Raw genomic sequence first — 23,361 nt, forward strand, 5'->3', positions numbered from 1 at the left:
GCCAGTTGAATTCCTGCTGCTTCTGCAGGACAGATTTGAACTTTATTTCTGTGACCCTTTCCTGCTGACTAGCGAGCAGGCAGCCGTGACATTTAAAACCGGATGCAAGGAAATAGCTTACATCCAAAGAGCTTTTTAACAAAAAAAAAACAAAAAACAAAAAACCAAGGACAGCACAGGAAGGAGAAGAAGGAAAGAGCAGAATTTTTTTAAAAAAAATTGTAAAGGCGCTTTAAGAAAAGAGCTTGAGCGCCAATAACAAAATAAAGGCTGCCCAGAAGACATTCTCTTCTTTAGAAGGAGCCTGTCTGAACAGCCATTGCAAAATTAGCTCCTGTGCTACGGGAGACGGACAGTTTTGGGGCCAGCTCTCCAGATTAGCCCCCTCTTTTTCGGATTTGATTGTCCAAGCAAGTTACGGCTTCGTCTTGATCATGGTGGCACGAAGAGGAAGGGTTCCTTCGGCCCAGGATCCTGGATACTTGCGCATTTTTTGCCAAAGGTTGATTTCCTCGCCTGTGGAATCCATCCAGTCCACTGCCTGGCCATTACTCATTCCTGCAAAAAGCAAAAGGAAGGGTAAAGAGGAGACATCAGTACTGGTGGTAGAAGAAAGAATGGAATAGGAATAGGAGTAGGAGTACGAGTAGGAATGGGAGTAGGAGTAGGAATAGGAATGGGAGTAGGAATAGGAGTAGGAATAGGAGTAGGAATAGAGTAGGAATAATTGGAATTGGAATAGCAGTAGGAGTAGGAATAGGAATAAATAGAGTTGAAGGGACCTTGGAGGTCTTCTAGTCCAGCCCCATGCTCATAGTAACATGGTTAAGTGAATCTGGTTTCCTCATGGACTTTGCTTGTGAGGTGATCACAAAAGGGGATCCCACAGCCCCGGGACACTGCAACCGTCATAAATATATGCCAGTTGCCAAGTGTCTGAATTTTACAACGTGATCATGGGGACGCTGCAACTGTCGGGTGAAAAATGTCACTTTTTCAGTGCCCTTGTAAGTTCAAATGGTCACTAAATCAAATGGTTGTAAATCACAGACTATCTATGCATGCATACACAAACACCCCTTCAGCCTGAAACTCTGGGGGGACACCTGATCCACTGCAGAGCATCAAGGAGGTCCAAGATAGTATAAGGATGAAGGTATTGATCTGGTGCCAGGGAGGCCTGAGTTCCAGTCCAGTCTAGAGGAGCTTCTCATCTCTCAGCCCAACTCACAACATTGTTGTTTAGAGAAGGGGGGGGAAGGGGGAGAAGAGAATCTATCTACAAAGGGCAGGATACAAATCTAACCAAAAAATAAATACACCTAAAGCCCATTCTGGGTCTGCCAGAGCTCTCAGCCCCATTCAAGACATCCATAAGACTAGTAGAACCTCAACAGATCCTGTTGCTTTCTCACCATTGCCAACTCCAAGCCGGACACCGCCCAAGAAATCATTGCTGGACAAAGGCTCCCGGTCCCACACTGTGAGTTCCAGACAGATGTGGGACAATTGTTCCGCAAAGATGTTATTGTAGACCAGCGTGTGATTGTAGTGAGGATTCAGAGTCTTCTTCACCACCGGGGTCTTCTTCTTTGTGGTCCTGTTCTTCAGAGGGAGCAAATACCTGCAGACAGGAAGGAGACAGTGCTGATTTGTGAAAGAGACTCTTGCGATTGGCACTCGCCAAAATTAGTTGACCCAGAACCAAGGGGCAGAGCAGAACTTCCTTGGGAAGTTCTGCTTCAGCTACAACGCATTGCTAGTCCTTAAGATCTGGCCGAGAAACGTCTCAGTGCTCAGAACAGGATATTTTTCATGACTTGTTCGTCCACCCTTTTACTAGCAAACTAAAAGCTGGCAAAGCAGCTATCTGCGTAATTGGTGTAAGGTCACAGTGCCAGTGTGTGTGTGTTTTTTCTTAAAACAGGAATCAGAGTTTGATTTCCATTCAATATTCCACAGTTTACACAGCCTGGAGTCAAGGACATTCATTCAACATTTGAGAAAGTGACAGTTATATAACTTACATCCGGGCACCCACTATACACAGGCCAATGTTCAAGACAGCCTCTCCAATCCCTCTCTCTATTTAGCACTCATTTAAAAGCCTCTTCCATTGCTCACCCCTTCACAAAACTGTCCGATGTCCCACCAGATTTGGCTGCAGTCAAGTTCTTGGCTTCTTTGATCCAGACTTGAAGTTCACCGCCTTCTTCCTTTTTGCCTAACAAAAGACCTTGAGTCACAACTTCAAAATAAAACCATCCAAAACAAGTTTCCTTGAACCCAGATGACTATTTACACTCCTAACTAACCACACTATGAAATCTGAGACCCAAGGATTCTGCCTTCTGCAACCAAATAGGTCAAAGCTTCTCCATCTCACGGGAAAAGATGTGTTTGAACATCCGGAGCTAATGAGAAACAAAGCCTCCAGGCACCTAGAGTAGATGGCTTTCGTTTTTTCTTTGTTTCCTCCAAGGAAAAGCTGTTTAAACATTCCGAGTCCTCACCTTTTTTCCCATTTCCTGCACCAAGATGTTTAGCGGGTGGAATGAACTTCAAGGACACCACTATCTCGCCTCTATACTGAGAAGAGGCAACAGGCTCCTCCAGGTTCTAGAAGAGAAAAGGGCGATGCCACGGATTAATCATACCCAGAGCAATTCCTGAATGTGAGGTTATTGCACCCAATCTGGCACTGGCAGGACTTATTCCTGGAAAGAAAGCTACATGTGAAATGGGGCAGGGGGGCTTTATCAGTGCTTTTTTTGTAAAAGAAAAAGGTGCCGGAACTCACACATGTCATACAACCCGCCTTGCCTACCCTATAAGGTTCCATCCAAAAAAGCTGCCAGAACTCCGTTCTGAGCGTTCTGTGAGAAAAAAAGCCCTAGGGGCAACTATTCAGAAGCAGAGTTAAATGGGAGATAACGTGGAGGAGACATGAAAAGGAATTGCATAGGAGTTTAAAATGCCGAGTTTAAAAAAAAAATGCAAGGAAGGAATTATTCAGAGTATAAATATTGAATTTAGAAAGTGAAGGAAGGGATTATCCTGAATATATAACCCGGTACGTAATGAATTCTGGTTCTTCGGGGCCAACATCACCATTGACAGGAACAAAACATATGGAAAATGTCTAAGACAGAACAAGCCTCAATTCATAAAGCCTCAAGAGTGGCTTTAAAAAGCTGAAATATGGAGAAGATCCACGCTTAAAGAAACTAAAGGTCTGTGGAAACAGAGCAGCCTAGCTTGGCACCTAGGCTGAGATGCCAGAAAAATATCATAGCAGAGCTTCAACCAACGTGGTGTCTATTTTCAGACCACTAGTCCCATAATGTATAGGCCACATGGGGCTAATCTTTCAGTGGGGTTGAATACACTCACTCCATGCTCATGTAACTCTAAAACATAGCTGCAATCATGGCATATTAGCTAAGCCACATTCTACTAGGTGTAAGCTACCATTTACAAGCAAGAACAGCCAAGTTAGTAGAGCAAAACACAGAACACGCCAATACAAATTGCAATAATTTAAATGCATGAATCCAAGCTGCTTGTTGGACAGATGCCCATAGAAATAAACAAAGGTTATACTCAATGCTTCTTGGTAGCCCCAGATGTTATTTCCTGTTATTTGCTACTTCCTGTTATTTGCTACTTTTCAAACAAATATAATCAGTTTTCCCGTGTTTTTGCATCATGTAGCTTAGGTTATACTGTATCGCCCTGGAGATTTTCATATAGCACAGGCAAAGAGGCAAAAAAGGGAAGGAAGAAAATAACTGTCTTTTAAACACACTAGAACAATTAGACAGATTTTTTAAGGAACCAAAATTTGTTTGAACTTTGATTCGCAGTTCAAAACTCTTAAGCCCGTCACCCTGTTTCTGCAGTGACAAAACTAGTTTGGCTGCAAAATGCTCATACCTAGATGATCAGAAAAACAAGTCTAAGCATTATTCAAACCGGTCTTTCACGTATAATTGTTCAAACAACTGGCCAGAAGCGGGCACTTTCGGATCAACAGTAAGTAAAAGAAAGTACAGTAAAGTAAGTACAATAACTACAGTCAAAAGACCTTCCTCACTTGACCAAAGCAGTTGTACCCACCATCCTGGATATGTCACCATCATGAGGACTTTAGCACTATCCATTTAAGCAGGAATAGAAGAAAATCTAAGTTCTATGTGCTTTCCTTGGTGTTGGCCACATTCCCTGCCTCGCCTAACTTATTTTTTAAATGATGCTGACAATTACTAAAAAATTCAAGTGGGAGGCTAATAGTCAAAATTGGTTTTATTGTTTGTTTTTTAACTTTTTATTATGCTTTAGCAGCTTACGCGTGACTGTAAGCCGCCCAGGGTTACCCTATGGTAAGACAGGCAGCCAATAAATTTTATAAATGAATAAATTTTATAAATGAATAAATTTTATAAACACCAGCCTTCACCCATCACCATTAGCTCTGAGAACTAGATGATGGCTACTTGTGAGAAAGAATAAAGAAAGAAAGAAAGAAAGAAAGAAAGAAAGAAAGAAAGAAAGAAAGAAAGAAAGAAAGAAAGAGAGAGGAAGGAAGAAAGAAAGAAAGAAAGAAAGAAAGAAAGAAAGAAAGAAAGAAAGAAAGAAAGAAAGAAAGAAAGAAAGAAAGAAAGAGGAAGGAAGGAAGGAAGGAAGGAAGGAAGGAAGGAAGAAAGAAAGAAAGAAAGAAAGAAAGAAAGAAAGAAAGAAAGAAAGAAAGAAAGAAAGAAGGAAGGGCCATCTTAGAGAGACCAGAATGTGCTAGAGAAACTCACACTTTTGTCTAGTGGGAAATGTTGGGATTGGCCATGCCTCTCACGGCTGCCATTTTGTGAGAGCACCAGGCATACCTTCTCAAAATCCCACATGTGACCCAAAGGCTGCTAGGGCTACTAAGGTTGTTGTTGGTCAGTTTATTTACATCTAAAGGGAGCGAGCGACTTTGAAAGTCCATTGCCAAAATACCCTCCATGAACACCCAAGACCTACATGGCTTTGACGGCAACAGACAGGAACTCTGACAGGTTTGACTAACCTTTTCATGCAGGAGAAGGCACTCTTCCAACTGGCTGTCAAAGTTCCAGGCGTCCATCGGGACATCCACCTCTCCCAAGAAGTGATTCCGTCCAAAGCGATCATGATGCCAAACAGAGAACTGCAAGATTCTGGTCAACAGAAGAGACTTCTGGATCTCATACTATGAGAAGATGAGTCAAAAGGATAGTCTTCACCAACAGCATTTCCAAAATGCGAGCCTTTTTTGAAAAGCTGGACAAAATACTGACTTGGAATCAAGCTTGTCTTCCTCACAAGGCAAGTGACATTTTTGTCCTTTAGATATTGTTCAATTACCAATCTTGGCATCCCAAGCCATTGACTAGCCCAGGGGTGGGGAACCTTGACTCTTTTATGACTTGTGGACTTCAACTCCCAGAATTCCTGAGTCAGCCTGGCTGGTTCAGGAATTCTGGGTGTTGAAGTCCACAAGTCATAAAAGAGCCAAGGTTCCCTAGCCCTGGACTAGCCAAAGGTGATGGGCTTTGCTGTCCATGGGTTCCGCACTCAATTCACATATTATATTAAGCCAGAGTTTGTTTAAGAATGATTTGTTTGGCAAAATGTTATCAGCTGAGATTGTGCATCCTGCTACGCAAATAAACAAGGCACAGTGGTGATTTGTTAACCATCGATTCAGGGCAGTTCGTTAAGTCAAAACCATACAAACCACATTAGGACTAACATTTTGTATGATTCCAGTCCCAGATTTTCACCAATGAACCTAAATAGTGCTACGGTCCCTATATCAGCATATACAGTACCTAAAAAGAAGAAGGGGGGGAATCTTCCCCTTCCTCTACAACCAAAAAGCAACAGGTTTGGCCCAATTCTATGCAGTCCACCTAGCTGGAGCAACCCAAAGCACATGTTAGATTGTCCCCTAATAATACATTTTGCCCTGGTTCCACCACGACTAACCATAACCTTATATTTCCCTACAAAGTGACAATCCTTCCGTCTCCTAAGGCCCAAGACTTAGGAGTCCACCTGGATCTTCGTTAACTAGGTGCCAAACTATAAGAGAGAAAAGTCTCTGGAAAGGAAAGGAAAGGAGTCTAACGCTCACATACAAACACACACAAACACACACACACAGGTACACACGAACCTTTAGCAATTCATTGTAAAGGGGATTGACGGTGTTACGTTTGATCGTGGTTTTTCGTTTGCCCTGACGAGACTTGTCTGGCAAGAGGTATGTCTTCACGTATCTGCAAGAGACCAGGAGAACCAATTCATGCCCAGAAGTTTCTTATTTCTTATTTAATTTATATGCTTTATTTATTTAATGTATAATTTTTGTTATTTATAGAATAATAAAATAAAATAATAAAATAAATAAAACAGTGTGACAAAAGACTGAAACAGCAAAACAATAACTATAACATTTGATATAAAATTAACAAACACAGCAGGGGGATGCAAATGGAGTGGAGGTAGGATCGTGTCTTTAATCCAGGATGACACCTCGTCATTTGGGCCCCAGGCCAATTAGCAGAGCCACGTTTTAAGGCTCATTCTGCACCAACCCTGTGGAACACGCTGCCCTGGTTCACAGGAGCCACGCTTTGGTAAACAAACCACAATCAGCGCCATTCACCTATCCTAGGTAGATAGCATGGATCCCAAACTCAGCTGATTCTCACAATACAAAAAGCACCTACAATCCGAAGCAGCACATTTTCCAAACTTGTCTGGAGACTGGGCTTAAAAGGCAATTCTGAAGACACGGATTATAGATAGTCCTCAACTTACAAGAGTTCATTTAGTGACCATTCAGAGTTACAACAACGGCACTGAAAAAGGTGACTCGGGGCCGTTTTTCACCCTTAGGACCGTTGCCCTGTCTCCATGGTCACCTGATCAAAATTCAGACGCTCAGCAACTGGCTCATTCTTATGACAGTGGCAGCGTCCTCTGTGTGTGTGTGTGTGTGTGTGTGTGTGTGTGTGTGTGTGACGCAATGCGATCCCCTTTTGCAACCTCCTAACACGCAGAGTCAACGGGGGAAGCCGGGTTCACTTTAACAACCATGCGACTCACAACAACCGCAGTGATTTGCTTAGCGACTGTGCCAAGAGAAGCCATCAAGTGGGGCAAAATTCACTTAACAAATGTTTCGCTTAGCAACAGAAATGGCAGGCTCAATTCCGGTCGTAAGTCGGGGACTACCTGCACGCCTGCCCTCGTAGCTTCTTCGAAACGTAAAGGGGGCCCCATCCCAGCCACCCTGCCCCGTCCATTGCAGCCCTTCGCCCGCTGGGCACCTACGGGTTGGACCGCTTCTTGGCTGGGTCAGCATATGCCAGGTGGCGGCACTCCTTCACGTGGATGAAAAGGGCCTGGGTTTTCTCCTCATAGCTCAAGGAGAAGGCGATTTCCCCTGTGACGCTGATGTTCCCAAAGTCTCCTGCCCCGCTGTAAATGCTGACCATGCTTCCCAGGGTGCTCTAAGAAAATCAAGAGAGAGAGAGAGGAAAAAAAGAAGAAATAAAGGTTTATAACAGGGGTCTTCAAACTTGGCCCTTTTATGACTTGTGGTCTTCAACTCTTAGAATTCCTCAGCCAGGCTGCCTGGCTGAGGAATTCTGGGAGTTGAAGTCCCCAAGTCATAAAAAGGCCCAAGTTTGAAGACCCCTGGTTTTTATAAGTTATCTGCTGGAAAAAAACACTCACTGCATAATTTTCATCTGCAGCCTCATGGATCAGCTGTCGGCCTCACCTTTGTTTCCATCTCTGGCCATTTTCAATCCACCATTTCTTGGAGCCAAAAAGCCATCTTCCAAAGCAGAAGCCAAACAGGCAATCTGGGCTCGCCCTCCCCAAAAATGGCAGGATTGCGCTTCACATCAACCACACCCAACCAGTGGTCAGAGATTCAGATGGAACTGGAATCGAACATCTCTTGACCATGGTTTCCCAACCTTGGTAACGTTAAGATGCATGGATGTCCGCTCCCCAAATTCCTCAGCCAACCATGCTGGTGGGTGGGGAATTCTGGGAGTTGAAGGCGATGCATCTTAAAGGTGCCAAGGTTGGGAAACTTTGGTCTAGAGACTCATTAGTAGCCCACTCCTGTTCTACTTCAGCAATGTGTGTTTCTTCCACTGAACTAGGCAGGCAATCAGGATCTCCTCTCCAGAGTCCATGATGCAAGTTATTAGTAGAGAAACTCACCAAGGATGTTCCACTTTGCATGCTGCTTCGGCCTGCCCTTCTCCGATGAATTTCAACTAAACTGTCTATGTCTTCCTCCTCCTCCTCCTAGGAAAAGACATATATTGAAAAGACATATATTGCTACATAGGTAGCAATAGCACTTAGACTTCAACTTGTTTCCTTTCAGAGGTGTGGAGTTTAACTCCCAGAATTCCCCGACAAGAATTCCTTGATCAATGCGGTCCTTGTTAAGAATTCCAAAACTCAAAATCCACACCACTGGAGTAAACAAGCCCAACCATCATTTCCACACATTCTGATTTCCCAGCAAAAATGGCTAGATGCTCGAAGCCTGAAAAACCACACGGAGGCTTCCTAATGATGTGTGAACGTAGCCCAGGATGAAGGCCGCCCTTTCTCAGGAATGTCCTCACAACTTTGAAACCATCCTTCTCTTTCAACGCTTATTACCGCTTCCACATTGAGGCCTGGGACTGACTTGCTTCGGTCTCCCAGAATTCCACTTTCATTGACCCGGTCCTCTGGACGGAGATCAATCACAGACTTCGTGTATTCTGCAGAAAATAAGCGAAGAGGTCAGAGAAACCGCTCGTTTTAATTTCATGGAGGCAGGAAGGAAGGAGATGAGCTAGGCCTCCAGAAGCGGTGAATGCTCCAACACTGGACGTTTTTAAGAAGAGACTGGACAGCCATTTGTCTGAAATGGTATAGGGTTTCCTGCCTCAGCAGGGGATTGGACTAGATGACCTCCAAGGGCGTGGAAAAACAAGTGATCCGAATCCCGACAGTGAAAAGTGATGGCTGGGTCAGGAGCTAAACAGACGTTGGCGATCTAAAAGCCCAACTCTTCAACCTACCCAACAGAATGTACAGCAGCCCTTCCTGTCTTACCTGACGGCCTCTGAATTCTCCTTGGATTTTTTTTGAACAAGACTTCGTTTTCATCTGCTGAAACCGCACTCTGAGTCCCGCAAAAGGCTTCCTAGGAGGGGTGGGGGGAGAAGGCAATTTGTGTCAGGTTCAAATAACCAGGAAGATTCGCCGAGTTCAAAGGACTGAAGAGCCTATCGTTGTCACCTACATACGAGAATCTGATCGGCTGACAGTCAAAGCTAAAGTGGGGCTAGTTAGGGGTCAAAGGAATTCATGGGGGGGAGGGGGCTGGACTGAGGTCTCTTGTGAGAACCCAATGACTCCAGTCTGGTGACATGTTTAACCCTGCCTTTCAACTCAAGCTGGTCTTCTACAAGTGCAAACCAAATCTACTGCCTAGAGACACATTCAACTTTTAACAAGTGCAGTTGCAGTCTATTGAGTCCTAACTAGTGCCTAATTAATCTTATTCTACTCAAAAACATGTGTCAAGCAGCATATTCCAATATTCAAGACAAAATCTTGGAAGAAGAGGCTTTTGACTTCCCCAAAACACATTCTCTCTCTCTCTCTCTTTCTTCCTTTCTCTCTCCCTCCCTCTCCCTCCCTTTCTCTTTCTCTTTCTCTTTCTCTTTCTCTTTCTTTCTCTTTTTCTTTCTTTCTTTCTTTTTCTTTCTTTCTTTCTCTTTCTTTCTTTCTCTTTCTTTCTTTCTTTTTCTTTCTTTCTTTCTTTCTTTCTTTCTTTCTCTCTTTCTCTCTCCCCCCCCCAAGACCACCAGAATTGCTCTTCATGCATCAGTAAACATAAGGTCAGTCCTAGAGGAGATCAACCCTGACTGCTCTTTAGAAGGCCAGATCCTGAAGTGGAAACTCAAATACTTTGGCCACCTAATGAGAAGGAAGGACTCACTGGAGAAGAGCCTAATGCTAGGAAAGATTGAGGGCAATAGAAGAAGGGGACGACAGAGAATGAGGTGGCTGGATGGAGTCACTGAAGCAGTAGGCGTGAGCTTAAATGAACTCCAGAAGATGGTAGAGGACAGGAAGGCCTGGAGGTACGTTGTCCATGGGGTCGCGATGGGTCGGACACGACTTCGCAGCTAACAACAATAAACATACGTTATCTGAATCGGAGTGGGGGGTCGCCTTAAAGCCAACGGGAAGGGTTAGGCTGGAAACCTTGAAGCCCGGTGGGCTGAGAGTGCTCTTCTTCTCTTGGCGAGGGCTGCAAAAACAAGTTAAAAAAAAAGAACACAGGATGAAATCTCTTAGATCCAACCAAGAAGTCCATCTGACTCAGCTTCCTAGTGCCCAAGGGTGACCAGATGTTTCCAGAAGAACATCAGGTTATTGCCTTCATTCTTTATTGGACACGAAGGATCTATTTTTGGTTTCTTGCCATGATTTGTCTCCTGCTTCTCCCAACATAATATGACTCCAAGACATTCATCAGAAATGAAACCAGACATGAAGATGGAGGATCAAAAAAGTAATAACAAACAGGGAAGCAACAGAACTTTAAAAAATAACTCTTTGAGGACAGCACAGAGAGGGAAATCACTAGCTCTTCCTTTTCAGCTAATAAAGCTGACAGAGAGGTCTAGATTCGCGTAATTAAAAAAGCATCATGTAGTTGAGCGTGTTGACTATTAATTGCAGAACGCACTAATCAATGTTTTATGTGTGGTTGACTAAATTATGCACAGACAAGTAAATTCACCCATTGTATTCAATATTAAATCATGGCTTCCAAACTCACTGGATGGGATCAAATAATATTTTAAGTCTTCAGACATGATTTACAAGTTCCAAGATGCTAAGCCACAAGCACATCATACAATGGTTTAATGCACTGTGTGAATTCAGCGATAGTACAATTACGTTCACAGAAAGCTGTATTCATTTAGTCAATAAAGAACAAAGTCATGGGTTTACACCAGGGGTCTTCAAACCTGGCCTGGCTGAGGAATTCTGGGAGTTGAAGTCCACAAGTCACAAAAGGGCCATGTTTGAAGACCCCTGGTTTACACAATATCTTAAACAACAAACCAAGATTGCAAACCACATTGGCTGGAACCAGATTGCTAAGCCACCAGCAATCACATTACAGTACTTTATCTTAGCGGGTTGGTATGAACAGAGTCTACTTGCATCAGGCACAATTATGGGTCTAATGACTTTCTGTCTGCCCCACGCCCTTGCTAATCAAATCTTTCTCGTACCCCTCGCTCGTCCTCAAAAGATTTAACTGACAAGATCCCCGATCTAGACCTAGATCTGACCTAGATCGAGTAGAAGTGGGACCAGAGGCTGGGCGCGAGCCATCCAAGCTCATATTCTCAGTAGATTCTGTGTCGCTTTTTGGATCCCGTGGCTCAGGGGAATCGGAGATCAAGCTGGAAGAAAACAACCTAATTAGATCAGGAGCAAAAAGAATCCAGGTCAGCCAGGTTCATAAGCTCTCTGCAACTTTCTCAGGGAGCAGAGAACCCATGCTATCAAACTATCATTCCCAGTTGTTTCCCTATTAGAGTGTCTGGAAGCTGTCCTTTAACCACATGTGGACAGAACTAGGTTGGAAATAGTTGTGAAGTCCTTGATTTTGCTCCAACATCACCAGTTTGATTAAGCACAAGAGTGGCCATCTCTTTGTGATCTTTACCATTAGCCCTAGGGAGTTGGACTAGATCATCTCCAAGGTCCCTCCCAACCCTATTATCCTGCAGAATTATTTCTACAGCCTGGTATTCCAGTTACCACCCAGTACATGATCCATTCCTTTTTTACTCATTAAGCAGAGTGAGTCGGTAGACTAGGCTGAATTTCCACACTTTTGTTATGACTCCCCAATTCCATCCATTATATCAGGGCTCTTCAGACTTGGCCCTTTTATGACTTGTGGACTTCAACTTCCAGAATTCCTCAGCCAGCGCGCTGGCTGAGGAATTCTGGGAGTTGAAGTCCACAAGTCATAAAAGGGCCAAGTTTGAAGAGCCCTGCATTATGTTCATTAAATCTTCCCTGACAATGAGAGATGTGGGTTTTTTGGGAAACTGTGAATCAGAAAAGCATGATTCGAATTCTGGTCCTGGAGATACTTCCTGGGGCCACCGCCCAGCTCTCCATGAATAACCAGCAGATTGGCTGGCAGCGGCACAGACTGTTTATTTCACGCATGTTGAGCAAAGGTGCAAGAAACAATTGATCTCACTGCGGCCCTGATACACAGAGGACGAATTACCTGGGCTCCTTGCGTTGCTGCTGAGGACTTTTCGGCGGCGCTTCGGAGTCGCTTTTGGGGTCCTTGCGTTGAGCTTTCTGAAGAAGCACTTGGCTTGTCGTCTCTCTTTTGCTAGCTAAATGACCAGAGAGGAAAGGGTCATTGTCAACATACAGCACAGACCCCACTCAGCGTAAGTCCTTATTTAAATATGGGGTAATGTCAGGTCTGCCGTCGCTCCAGCCTGCTTCGCTTTGCTGGCATCCTGCCATAAATAAGGGGGCGGGGGAGGGAGAGAATGGGGATGTAGGGAGGAGGGTTGACAGCAGGGTAGGAATGACAGGTATCAATCTGGAACAGACTGGGCGGAACCAAGGACACAATCTTAGAATGGAATGTGAAGGTGCGAAACTTTAAGAATAGAATACAGCTGGAAGGGACCTTGGAGGTCTTCTAGTCCAGCCCCCTGCTTAAGCAGAAGAACCTACACCATCTCGGACAGGTTATTGTCTAGTCTCTTCTTAAAGGTCCCCAGTGATGGGGCGCCCACGATTTCTGGGGGTTCCACTGGTTGATTGTCCTCACTCTCAGGAAGTTTCTCCTTAATCCCAGGTTGCTTCTCTCCTTGATCAGTTTCCAACCATTGTTTTTCGTCCTGCCCTCTGGTGCTCTGGTGAACAACCTGGCCCCTTCTGCCTTTGAACACTATTGGACACTCACAAACTGGTCAAGGGAGGAAGGTCTGGGAGAAGGGGAAAAAGCAGGATTTACAGCGGAACAATCAGATCCAGCTTTCCTTACGCTGTAACTACTTGGCTTTAATATACCTTTCGCTTCAAAGGGAGTTGGGGGTCTTTCTTTCCTAAGTGCCCAAGCTGGGACTAGCCTGAGAGGTGCTGAATAAGCCAAACATGGCTGGGTTCCTGCACAGGACCTTAAATAAGGCCTTCTTTAAATGTGGGGGGCTGAATAAGCCAACCTTGGCGGGGGTTCCCTCATTGCACTAAGCCTCTAATACCAGTTTCCAGCCCGTAATTGACGGTGTCCTTGCAAATTGCTTTCGGACAAAGAAACCTCACCCTGTGGTTTGCGCCGAAGAGACATTTGGATGATGTCACTGCCCAGCCGAGGAGCAAAGCGGTGCATTCTCTGGTCGTAGAACCAGTCTCCTGTGGCTTTCTTCAGATCCCTGCAGAGGACAAAGCGGAGAAGGGAACAGCCGTCACTTCTAAGGACATGAATCTCCACCCCATCCCAAAGTCCATTTGGTTAACTCAAGTATGAATGTGCATTAGGTGAAACGAATAGAATAGAATAGAATAGAATAGAATAGAATAGAATAGAATAGAATAGAATAGAATAGAATAGAATAGAATAGAATAGAATAGAACAGAACAGAACAGAATAGAATAGAATAGAATAGACAGAGAATAAGGAATAAGGAATAAGGAACAGAACAGAACAGAACAGAACAGAACAAAATAGAATAGAATAGAATAGAATAAACAGAGAATAAGGAATAAGGAATAAGGAATAAGGAATAAGGAATAAGGAATAAGGAATAGAATAGAATAGAGTAGAGTAGAGTAGAGTAGAGTAGAGTAGAGTAGAGTAGAGTAGAGTAGAATAGAATAGAATAGAATAGAATAGAATAGAATAGAATAGAATAGAATAGAATAGGATCTGGAAGGGACCTTGGAGGTCTTCTAGTCCAGCCCTCTGCTCAAGCAGCAGAACCTATACCATCTCAGACAGGTGATTTAATTTAATTTAATTTAATTTATTGAGATTTCTATACCGCCCTTCTCCCAAAGGGACTCAGGGCGGTTCACAGGGCATAAATATAAATGACAATACAAAAATTAAAAGACAATTAAATCAATGCCCAAGTTAAAACAAGAATAATAAAACCAGCCTATAAAAACCCATATACCCTCATCAGGCCAGACCCGCTAGTTCAAATAAATGGCTGGGGAATTCTGGGAGCTGAAGTCCACAAGTCTTAACATTGCCACGGGGGGATGGTCCCAGTCGTGTACAGAACCCCAGAATGTATACAACCCCCATCGCAACGTGCAAAGCAGGGGAGCAGACTTACGCCTCCTTGGTGCAGACTTTGCAGCGCCAGCGGCTGTCAGCACTGTAGGCGCGGCAGTCGCGACAAACCAGGTGATTGCAACCCCGGCAGGTGTTGGCTTTGGGGCTGACCCGGCCCAAGCTCTGCTGGCAACGCGCGCAGGTTCGCTCGCTGTACCGCTGGCTGCCCCTCTTGGCCCCTTTCCTCCGGATCTCCAGCAGCTCGTTCTTCAGACGCCTGTTTGGGGGCGGGGGGGGAGGGCAGAAAGGGTTGACTTCATATGGAGATCAGGTGTGGTTCTTTATACACCTCATCTGATTTTTTTCCCCGAGACCCAGATGTTGGTCGATTCAGCTCGGATAGAAGGAACAGCCTCAAAGCATTGCACGTTGGCTTGGAAAAAGATGACAAGAAGGGCTTGGACTAGACCGCTTGGCTTATCAAAGACTCAAGGCTCTTCTGAAGAACAAAAGCAGGAAGGGTTTCTGCCCTCAAGGACCATTTGCTTCCCACTCAGTGTCCTAAACTGAGAATAGCAACAGACTCAGGGGTCCCTCTCCCTCCCTTATCAGCCTCAGAGCTTCGGGCAATGACCCCACGTTCGCCAACCGCTCACCTAATTCTTCTCTCTTCCACTTTCCGCAGTTCCTCATCTCGCTGGAGAACTCGGATGATGAATTCCCTCTCCGCCTCCGAGAGAAAAGACAGGTCTATCGCCTCCATCGCCCCCGGAAACGCCACCCCTTTCTTTTGGCCGTGGGCTTGACCTCCCAAAGCTAGATAATATATAAATTTGAAAATGTATGAATGAAAGCAACAGCTAAAAATATAACAGTCCTTGTTATGAATTGCTGCATTGCAAAACACTCCTGGTTTATCAGCCTTTCTGGGTAGAGCAAATAGGAAACATGACCAGATGAGCTAATTCTACTTTATTATAGGGCTAAATTAACAGAATCTTGCAAGTCTGAAAATGCAAGTCTCCTATCATCTCCTTCACAGCCTGGGAGCCTTCCAAGCCTCTTTCTCTGCCCATTATGCAGCTTATCTAACCATTTCCGCCTCCCCTAAGGTCATCCCCACATACCATTACAGGTAGTCCTCAATGTACGACAGGGTCAAGAATGAAACTTTGGCAGCTACGTGACTCTTTGTTTCAACTTGCCATTAGAGTGGGGTGGGTGGGTGTTGCTTTAGAATGGGTTAGATGGAGAAACGAAACCTCTACGATTCCACTGAAGACCGTGAAAGCCTGAAACCTTTCCAAGGACACCGCAGCAGGTGTGGAGAGGAAGCAAACGGTTCCCATAACAAAGTGAAATTGTCTGCATGGCTGGCTCAGGAATTCTGGGAGTTGAAGTCCACGAGTCATAAAAGAGCCAAGGTTGCCTACCCCTGACCTAATTCAAATAAACCTCATCTTCCTTTTTACCACACCCATCTTTTCTTCCTCCAAAGCCCCTTTTCGGTTACATCACCACCGTAACCGGGTTTACTATGAGCCAATAGGATCAAAGTGTGGGAACAAGCAAGAGAATCTTCCTTCCAAAGATTCAAATATAGCCCACGTTATATTATTTACTGGAGGGGAAAAAACAGGAGTCCAAGGGACATGGACGATGAAGTTTTAAAACTAGAGAATCCTGTTCTGCCTGATAACAGCTGGAGTATAAATAGCTATTTTGAAGGGGGGAAAATATCTGGGAGCCTGCAAATTCCAAACTAGTAAAATATCCATGCCCTTGATTGTCATTTACAATACATGACATTCGATAAAAGGGCACAGGAGAGATTGGAACCTTAGCAAATTAAGTATAAGAACTATTCGTGCAGTAATATAGAAGAGAAGTTAAGAGGAGTGACCAAGTCAAAAGGAGGTTCTTTCCAGCCCTATGAAAGTTGACTCTTATAATTCCCGGAGCCAAAAACAAACAAACCACTTTAGTAAAGACTTGAAGCTCAGCCACTGCATTCAGTCAAACCTAGTGTGTGTGGCTCCCCATGCAATGTGTGAGCCAGCTATGGCTGACTAGAAATGGGTCTATTCCAGGCCTCTCGTTCCAAGCAGAGTTTGCGATCCTGAATCAAGGAGAAGATTTGAAACGAGGGGTCTTTGGTGCTCTCAGAGCTTGGCTGTTTTCTTGCAGATGTTTTACCTGACTCAGCTAGGTAACATCATCTGTGCTAGAAGGAAGCAGGGTTTGTTGAGTGAATGGGGGGGAGGAGAAGGGGGAAGGAGGAGGACAACTGTGGGCTCCTTGTCGCTCTCTGAGCTTGCAGACGTTTCATTACCCAACTAGGTAACATCATCAGTGCTAGAAGAGTGTGTGGTGAGGAGGAGGAGGAGGAGGAGGAGGAGGAGGAGGAGGAGGAGGAGGAGGAGGAGGAGGAGGAGGACTGTTGGATCCTTGGTACTCTCTGAGCTTGGTTGTTTTCTTGCAGTTGTTTCATTACCCAAACTAGGTAAACATCATCAGTGCTAGTCTAGCGTTAGCACCAATGTTACCTAGTGTTGGGTAATGAAATGTCTGCAAGAGGAAAAACCAAGCTCGGGAAGCACCAAGGCCCCCTCAGACTTTGTGATCCCATCGATGTCTTTCAAGCATTCCTTGCTCAACTCAACCAACCTACCTCGTGTTTTCTGGCAATCAAATGCCCAAGATGATGCCCAAAGAAAAAAGAAAAAAAACCATCCAGTTTATCCGCATCCTTCTGTCTTCACCCCAGCATTCCATTTCAACCGCCAAGCCATCTGACTTTCCCAAGCCAGCTTCGGGCAGAACGCCTAAGAGACTGACAGTCAGAAGGAGCATTATGGGCTGTACCGTAATGGCTGGCAGAGAAGCCAAATGCCCAGACCTGTTGGAGCACTTTCCAAAGAGATAACAAGCAGTCCAAAGAGGAACCAGGGACCCTGCTCAGCTTAACCCCAAGTCACTAAGAGGTGGAAAAAATAGGTTTAACCAGCTAAGATAATTTTTTTTTGCTTTCTAGCCGAGTCAAAGTTTCTCAGCCTTCTCCAGTTGCACATTCACAAAATTGTGTATAAGACCACTGCTGGGGCAGGGGTGGGGGTGGGGTGGGAAGGGCTGAAGGTTTTGCATTTGGATGCCTTGCAAAGAATTGAAGCTCATGAACCAGAATCAGGCTTCAAATGAACTCTGCAAACAAGGGGCGTGCAAGCCAGCTAACCCTGCTCCCCTATGAAGCATTTGCTTTTAGGCATGCAAAACTACATCAGAGTGTCTATTCTGAGCACTGCTGACATTTTACTTTCCAAAAAGAAAAAAAGAGAAAATGAAGATTGATGGAAGACAGTCTTCTCATTTCCCCTATTGTGGTTTGTTCTGTACGGATATGAGTAAAACCACTATGACAAGTAGCCACTGATAGCCTTTTTGACCTTAACATGGTCACCCACCCCCACCCCCATTTCCACCAGTAGCATATGACCCTTTCTTTTCAGAAAGGCGAGCCACATCAACAATATCAAGCCCTGTCGACAATGAACAACACCAGTTTGACTGGGATGAGGCCAAAGTCATTGGCCACGCCAAAACTCGTCACACACACAAATTCATTGAGGCCTGGCACTCTAACAAATGGATCCGCTAATAAACACATCAACTTAAAACCAGAGTATTAACCCAGGGGTCTTCAAACTTTGGCCCTTTTATGACTTGTGGACTTCAACTCCCAGAATTCCTCAGGCAGCCCTGAGGGCTCTGCCAGCTTACTGTATAGACCAGGGGTCTTCAAACCTGGCAACTTCAAGACTTGTGGACTTCAACTCTCAGAATTCCTCAGCCAGGCAATTCTGGCAGTTGAAGTCCACAAGTCATAAAAGGGCCAAATTTGAAGACCCCTGTACTAACCTATAAGAAACTGGACCATCCAAACAAGCCAACAACGACAGAACTGACCACCTCACCAGTTGAATTTCACATCTTCTGAACAATCAGTCACGTGACCAACTGACTGGCTGAGGAATTCTGGGAGTTGAAGTCCACAAGTCATAAAAGGGCCAAGTTTGAAGACCCCTGATATAAACAGAAGGAAAAAGGAACAACACTTAACCGTAAACCCCACTGAGATATTACCTAGTTTGGTAACGAAACGTCCAGGAGCTAAACAGCAAGCTCGGAGAACAAATCCCTGCCAGAAACTTTCCTGCTAACTCAGTGCTAAAAGGCCAGTTTAACAATTTCTCATTGGTAGCAATGTACGCTGACATCAACAAGTTTCCAAATGGGATTCAGATCACAACAACAGCAGGATTAAGACAGGAAGGCAACATGACAGCCCTCAACCACAAGTAACACCTCTTCACATTGTTCCCTGTAACAGGAACACTCTTAGATACACAGACACAAGAGTTGCAGCACTGTACGTTGGACAATTAAACCACGCATAAGAGACCAGGAAATGAAAATAACCACACTAAAATTGGTAATTAAAGCACCATCTCAGTTTTTTGCAATAAACCGTCAGCCACTGTGCCGTTTTTCCTACCCGCAAAACATTTTTTGCAGAATGCGAGCCTTTGTACCCATCTTCACCCATAAAAGACATCCTCACCCCCCAAGCCGTAATTCAGCCTCAAATTTGAACCGAACGGGGGAAAGAGAGACAACAAAACATATCCAACCGTTCAAGAAGCTATTCTGAATTTGGTTTCAACTTCCTCTCAATCTCCAGCCCAGGGTTTATCTTTCACACACACACACACACACACACACAACTTCCCAGTTCAGCTGTCACACGCTTTCTGAGGAAAGGAGGAAGAGCAGTAACAAAATGCTGCTCCACACTAGCTTCTCGAAAGACAAACAGTGCCTGAGGAAAAGGTCCCCACCTTTTTTCCACCCTCTAAAAGGGCCAGCGCACAAAGGCAACAAATTCACACACTCCGCTCCAAGGAACAAGACAGCACTGAAAGCTGGAACTAGCTACTTTGGGCTACTGAACTGAGCCCCCAAAAGCATAAACAGGGCACCTCCGTGGAGTTCTGTGACATCCAACAAGGACAGTGTTAATCAAGCAAATTTGCTAGCATCGCCCTAGCAGAGCGAGCGCCTGTTACACGTCCCAGCTTCTGCCAACCTAGCAGTTCGAAAGCACGTAAAAATGCAAGTAGAAAAATAGGGACCACTCCGGTGGGAAGGTAACAGCGTTCCGTGCGCCTTTGGCGTCTAGTCATGCCGGCCACATGACCACGGAGACGTCCTCGGACAAGCGCTGGCTCTTCGGCTTTGAAACGGAGATGAGCACCGGCCCGTAGAGTTGGAAACGACTAAGCACTCATGTGCGGGGGAATCTTTACCTTTACCTTTACCTTACCTTTGAGAAGTTAACACAAGGGAGAAAAGGCACCAAATATTTTATTTATTTATTTATTTTATTTTAATTCCATTTATATCCCGCCCTTCTCCGAAGACTCAGGGCGGCTTACAAGCTTAGCAGTAGCCTTCATTTCTATGTATATGCCTGCTTATTAGGGCTTTCATACACCCCCCCCCAAGCGGCATTATTACAAAGTCAGCTTAATTGCCCCCAACAATCTGGGTCCTCAACAGAATAATCACCCCAAATGCTAAGTTGTGGGGTTTTTTTTAAAAAAACTTTGGTTAAGTGAACAAAGCAGAATTGCTTGGCTTCATCCATCATAACACACATTATCCTCAAGCCACTGTTTGCATACAATAGCTGGGAGCTGACACACTGGATTAAGCTGCATACAAGCAAACCAATACATAGGTAACAAAATTGTTCTGGCGCTCAAGCTTACTGGATTTAAGGCGCCATCCTAGAAACCAGGAGATTGTAAGTTCTAGTCCTGCCTTAGCATGAAAACCAGCTGGGCGACTTTGGGCCAATGCCACTCACCCAACCCTAACCCAGGTTTGTTGTTGTGGGGAAGATAGGAAGGGAGGAGTATTGTGTGTATTCGCAGCCTTGAGTTATTTATCAAACTAAATAAGGCGGGATAAAAATCGATACAGGAGCCTCCGTTTAGTCTTGCAGAAGGTTAAGCTGCAGCTCCTGAGCGTGCACAAAGTCCCCCTCAATTCAGAAAGAGCCTAAATTACCTGCTTGAAGTCATCTGGTACAATTTTTTTCCCTCCCCCCACCTCCCAAACCACACATTGACAAAGGTACAGCTGACCTGACATTGTTTTTCCCAGACATGCTCCATGCACCAAATAAATCATACCCTTCAACAAATTGCACGAAGCCCTTACACATTCCAGGTTGGCATGGCAAGTTCTGCAGATGTGGCCATTTACGCTTCACTAATCATGATTTGTGGCTCAAGGGATCTCAGTCACAAACCCCAAAGTGGTGTCACAGAGACGAGGTCTGAATTTCCACCTACTTGTAAAGACACGCCTATAGTTAATGGTACAATTTGTTACTAGACCATATACAGCATTATAGTCAGGTTTCAGCACCAATCCTTGTCTAAATGGAGGCCCCATATTCCAATCCAGAAACCAGGATACAACTAAGGATACTTAAGAGGGGGGGGATGAGGGGGAGAAGAATTTTATAAAAAACCCACCACATAAATGCTGAAACCTGTTTCCTGCAATGACTTTCATGGAAGGAGATACTCCACTTCTTGGGAAGTTGGCGAATAACCGCCCCCCCTCCTCTGCGCAACCTGTACCTCTGAGCTTACACAGAGTGCCACCCAGCCTCCCAACATCTTGCTAAGCCTGAGTTCGCTAAATCGATCACCCCAGCCAGCAAACTAGCCAGCAATCCGCCTTGCTTGCTGCAAAGCCGGATCGGAGCTCCTTTTCAGCCCATTTCGGAGCCGGTCCAAAAGCGAAGGGGGAAAAAGGCTCCCAACTTCACTCGGTGGCTGCGGGGGCTTCTTTTCCAAAGACAACACACACACACACACACACACACACACACACACACACTCTTCTGCACAGGCTCCGGACCAACCGTGATCCGGGACTCGGAACAAGCATGGATGGCCACGAGTTCAAGAGAAGGAAGGGGAAGAAGCCGCGCCCGAAGAGGCGCCCACCTCGGAAGGTCCGCAGCTCCGAGTCCCAGAAGGCTCCCTGCAAGCCGCCGGCTCCCCGCGAGGCTGGAGCAGCCCCGAAACACGCCTTCACCCGAGGCGGAGCCCCCGGCTTAAAGGCGCCGCGCTCCTCCCGTTGAAGGCGGCGGCCGCTGCCTCGGGCGCGCCACGGTCCCCGTTACGCGGGCAACCTTCTTTTACATGCCTGCGTTCTTCTTCTCCCCTCTTTTTCTTCTTCTTTCCTCCTCTTCTTCTTCTTTCCCTTCCCCTCGTTTCTTCTCCTCCTCCTCCATCTCCTCTTCCCTTCCTTCTTTTCCTCCTCCTTAATAATAATAAAGTTGGAAGGGGCCTTGGAGGTCATCTAGTCCGACCCCCTGCTCAGGCAGGAAACCCTAGACCATTTCAGACAAATAGATGGCCAGAGGTCATCTAGTCCAACCCCCTGCTCAGGCAGGAAACCCTATACCATTTCAGACAAATAGATGGCCAGAGGTCATCTAGTCCAACCCCCTGCTCAGGCAGGAAACCCTATACCATTTCAGACAAATAGATGGCCAGAGGTCATCTAGTCCAACCCCCTGCTCAGGCAGGAAACCTTATACCATTTCAGGCAAATGGCTGTCCAGTCTCTTCTTAAAAACTTCCAGTGTTGGAGCATTCACAACTTCTGGAGGTAGGTTGTTCCACTGGTTAGTTGTTCTAACTGTCAGGAAGTTTCTCCTTAGTTCTAGCTTGCTTCTCTCCTTGATGAGTTTCCATTCGTTGCTTCTTGTCCTGCTTTCAGGTGCTTTGGAGAATAGCTTGACTCCCTCTTCTTTGTGGCAGCCCCTGAGATATTGGAACACTGCTATCCTGTCACCCCTCACCCTTCTCTTCATTAAACTACACATACCCAATTCCAGCAACCGTTCCCTATATGTTTTAGCCTCCAGTCCCCCAATCATCTTTCTTGCTCTTCTCTGTACCCTTTCTAGAGTCTCGACATCTTTTTTACATCGTGGTAACCAAAACTGGATTCCAAAGACTCATCTCATTCCCAACACTTTTTTTTTTGGAACTGTTCCCATCTGGCAGACAGAAGAGGGTAATAAAAAAACAAAGACGAATAGGCTGAAAAATAGTTTTTTATCCCAGAGCTGTAACTGTATTAAATACCGAGATGATGTAAGTTCTTCTCCTGCTTCAGGGGTGGGGCTGGACTAGAAGACCTCCAAGGTCCCTTCCAGCTCTACTACTGCAGGGGTTCCCAACCAGGGGTGCAGGACCTCCTGATGCCTGCATTCTTCTTCTTCCCCCCTTTTCTTCTTCTTTCTTCCTCTTCTTGTTCTTTCCCTTCTCCTCCTCCTCCTCCTCCATCTCCTCTTCCTTCTTTTCCTCCTCTTCTTCCTCCTCCTTCTAAAGACTCATCTCATTCCCGACATTCTTTTTTTTTTAACTGTTACCATCTGGCAAACGGGACAGGGTAATAAAAACAAAGACAAACAGGCTGAAAAATAGTTTTTAATCCCAGAGCTGTAATTATATTTGAAATACATGCTGGCTGAAGAATTCTGGGAGTTGAAGTCCACAAGTCACAAAAGGGCCAGGTTTGAAGACACCCCCCCCCTGGGCTATACGGTCAAGTAACAGCCCCGCCGCCGTTGTCAAATGCAGTGCTTGCTCCAGAGTAGGACAGGAAGCAGGGCTGACCTGCTCCAAAATGCAAAGATAAGCTCTTCTCCAAAAGCGGGGTAAACAAACACGTTTAGAGTTTCTCTAGCAATCCACACCACACTCATTGGGACAGGGCTTTTCAACCTTTTCACCCATTGGGCCACTATTAGGATATGACAACATCCGAGTACCACCAGTCGCCTAGCAAGGTGTCAAAAACTGGATAACCAA

The 23,361-nt window shown here is 45.3% G+C and overlaps 1 protein-coding gene across 7 annotated transcripts; it reads right to left on the reverse strand.

Annotated features, from left to right (window-relative positions):
• Nucleotides 1-21,539, reverse strand: SYTL4 (synaptotagmin like 4). Of its 7 annotated transcripts, none has more exons than XM_083371812.1 (17): nucleotides 21,481-21,539; nucleotides 15,055-15,214; nucleotides 14,460-14,675; nucleotides 13,441-13,550; nucleotides 12,383-12,497; nucleotides 11,424-11,537; nucleotides 10,261-10,366; nucleotides 9,160-9,250; nucleotides 8,719-8,822; nucleotides 8,266-8,349; nucleotides 7,360-7,538; nucleotides 6,197-6,299; nucleotides 5,066-5,227; nucleotides 2,514-2,619; nucleotides 2,125-2,224; nucleotides 1,416-1,624; nucleotides 1-558 (listed from the first exon to the last, which is right to left on the reverse strand). In XM_083371812.1, the coding sequence occupies exons 2-17, from the start codon at nucleotides 15,159-15,161 to the stop codon at nucleotides 416-418; spliced, it is 2,049 nt and encodes a 682-aa protein (XP_083227938.1). In that variant the 5' UTR covers nucleotides 15,162-15,214; nucleotides 21,481-21,539; the 3' UTR covers nucleotides 1-415. The 7 variants fall into 7 exon arrangements, with proteins under 7 accessions (XP_083227938.1, XP_083227932.1, XP_083227933.1 ...); XM_083371806.1 differs by having other exon boundaries at nucleotides 8,266-8,352; XM_083371807.1 differs by having other exon boundaries at nucleotides 8,266-8,352; nucleotides 21,396-21,504.
• Nucleotides 21,540-23,361: the final 1,822 nt, after the last annotated feature.

Source organism: Vipera ursinii, assembly GCF_947247035.1.
Source record: "Vipera ursinii genome assembly, chromosome: 12".
NCBI classification, from domain to species: Eukaryota; Metazoa; Chordata; class Lepidosauria; order Squamata; family Viperidae; genus Vipera; species Vipera ursinii.

Excerpts from the sequence above, each read along its gene's own strand:
- SYTL4 (XM_083371806.1), bottom strand. The coding sequence starts at position 15,161 with ATGGAGGCGATAGACCTGTCTTTTCTCTCGGAGGCGGAGAGGGAATTC. Across the intron at positions 6,300-7,359 it reads GCCAAGAAGCGGTCCAACCC|ATACGTGAAGACATACCTCT; the intron begins GTAGGTGCCCAG and ends GGTCTCTTGCAG. Across the intron at positions 2,225-2,513 it reads TGCAGGAAATGGGAAAAAAG|GCAAAAAGGAAGAAGGCGGT; the intron begins GTGAGGACTCGG and ends GTCTTTTGTTAG.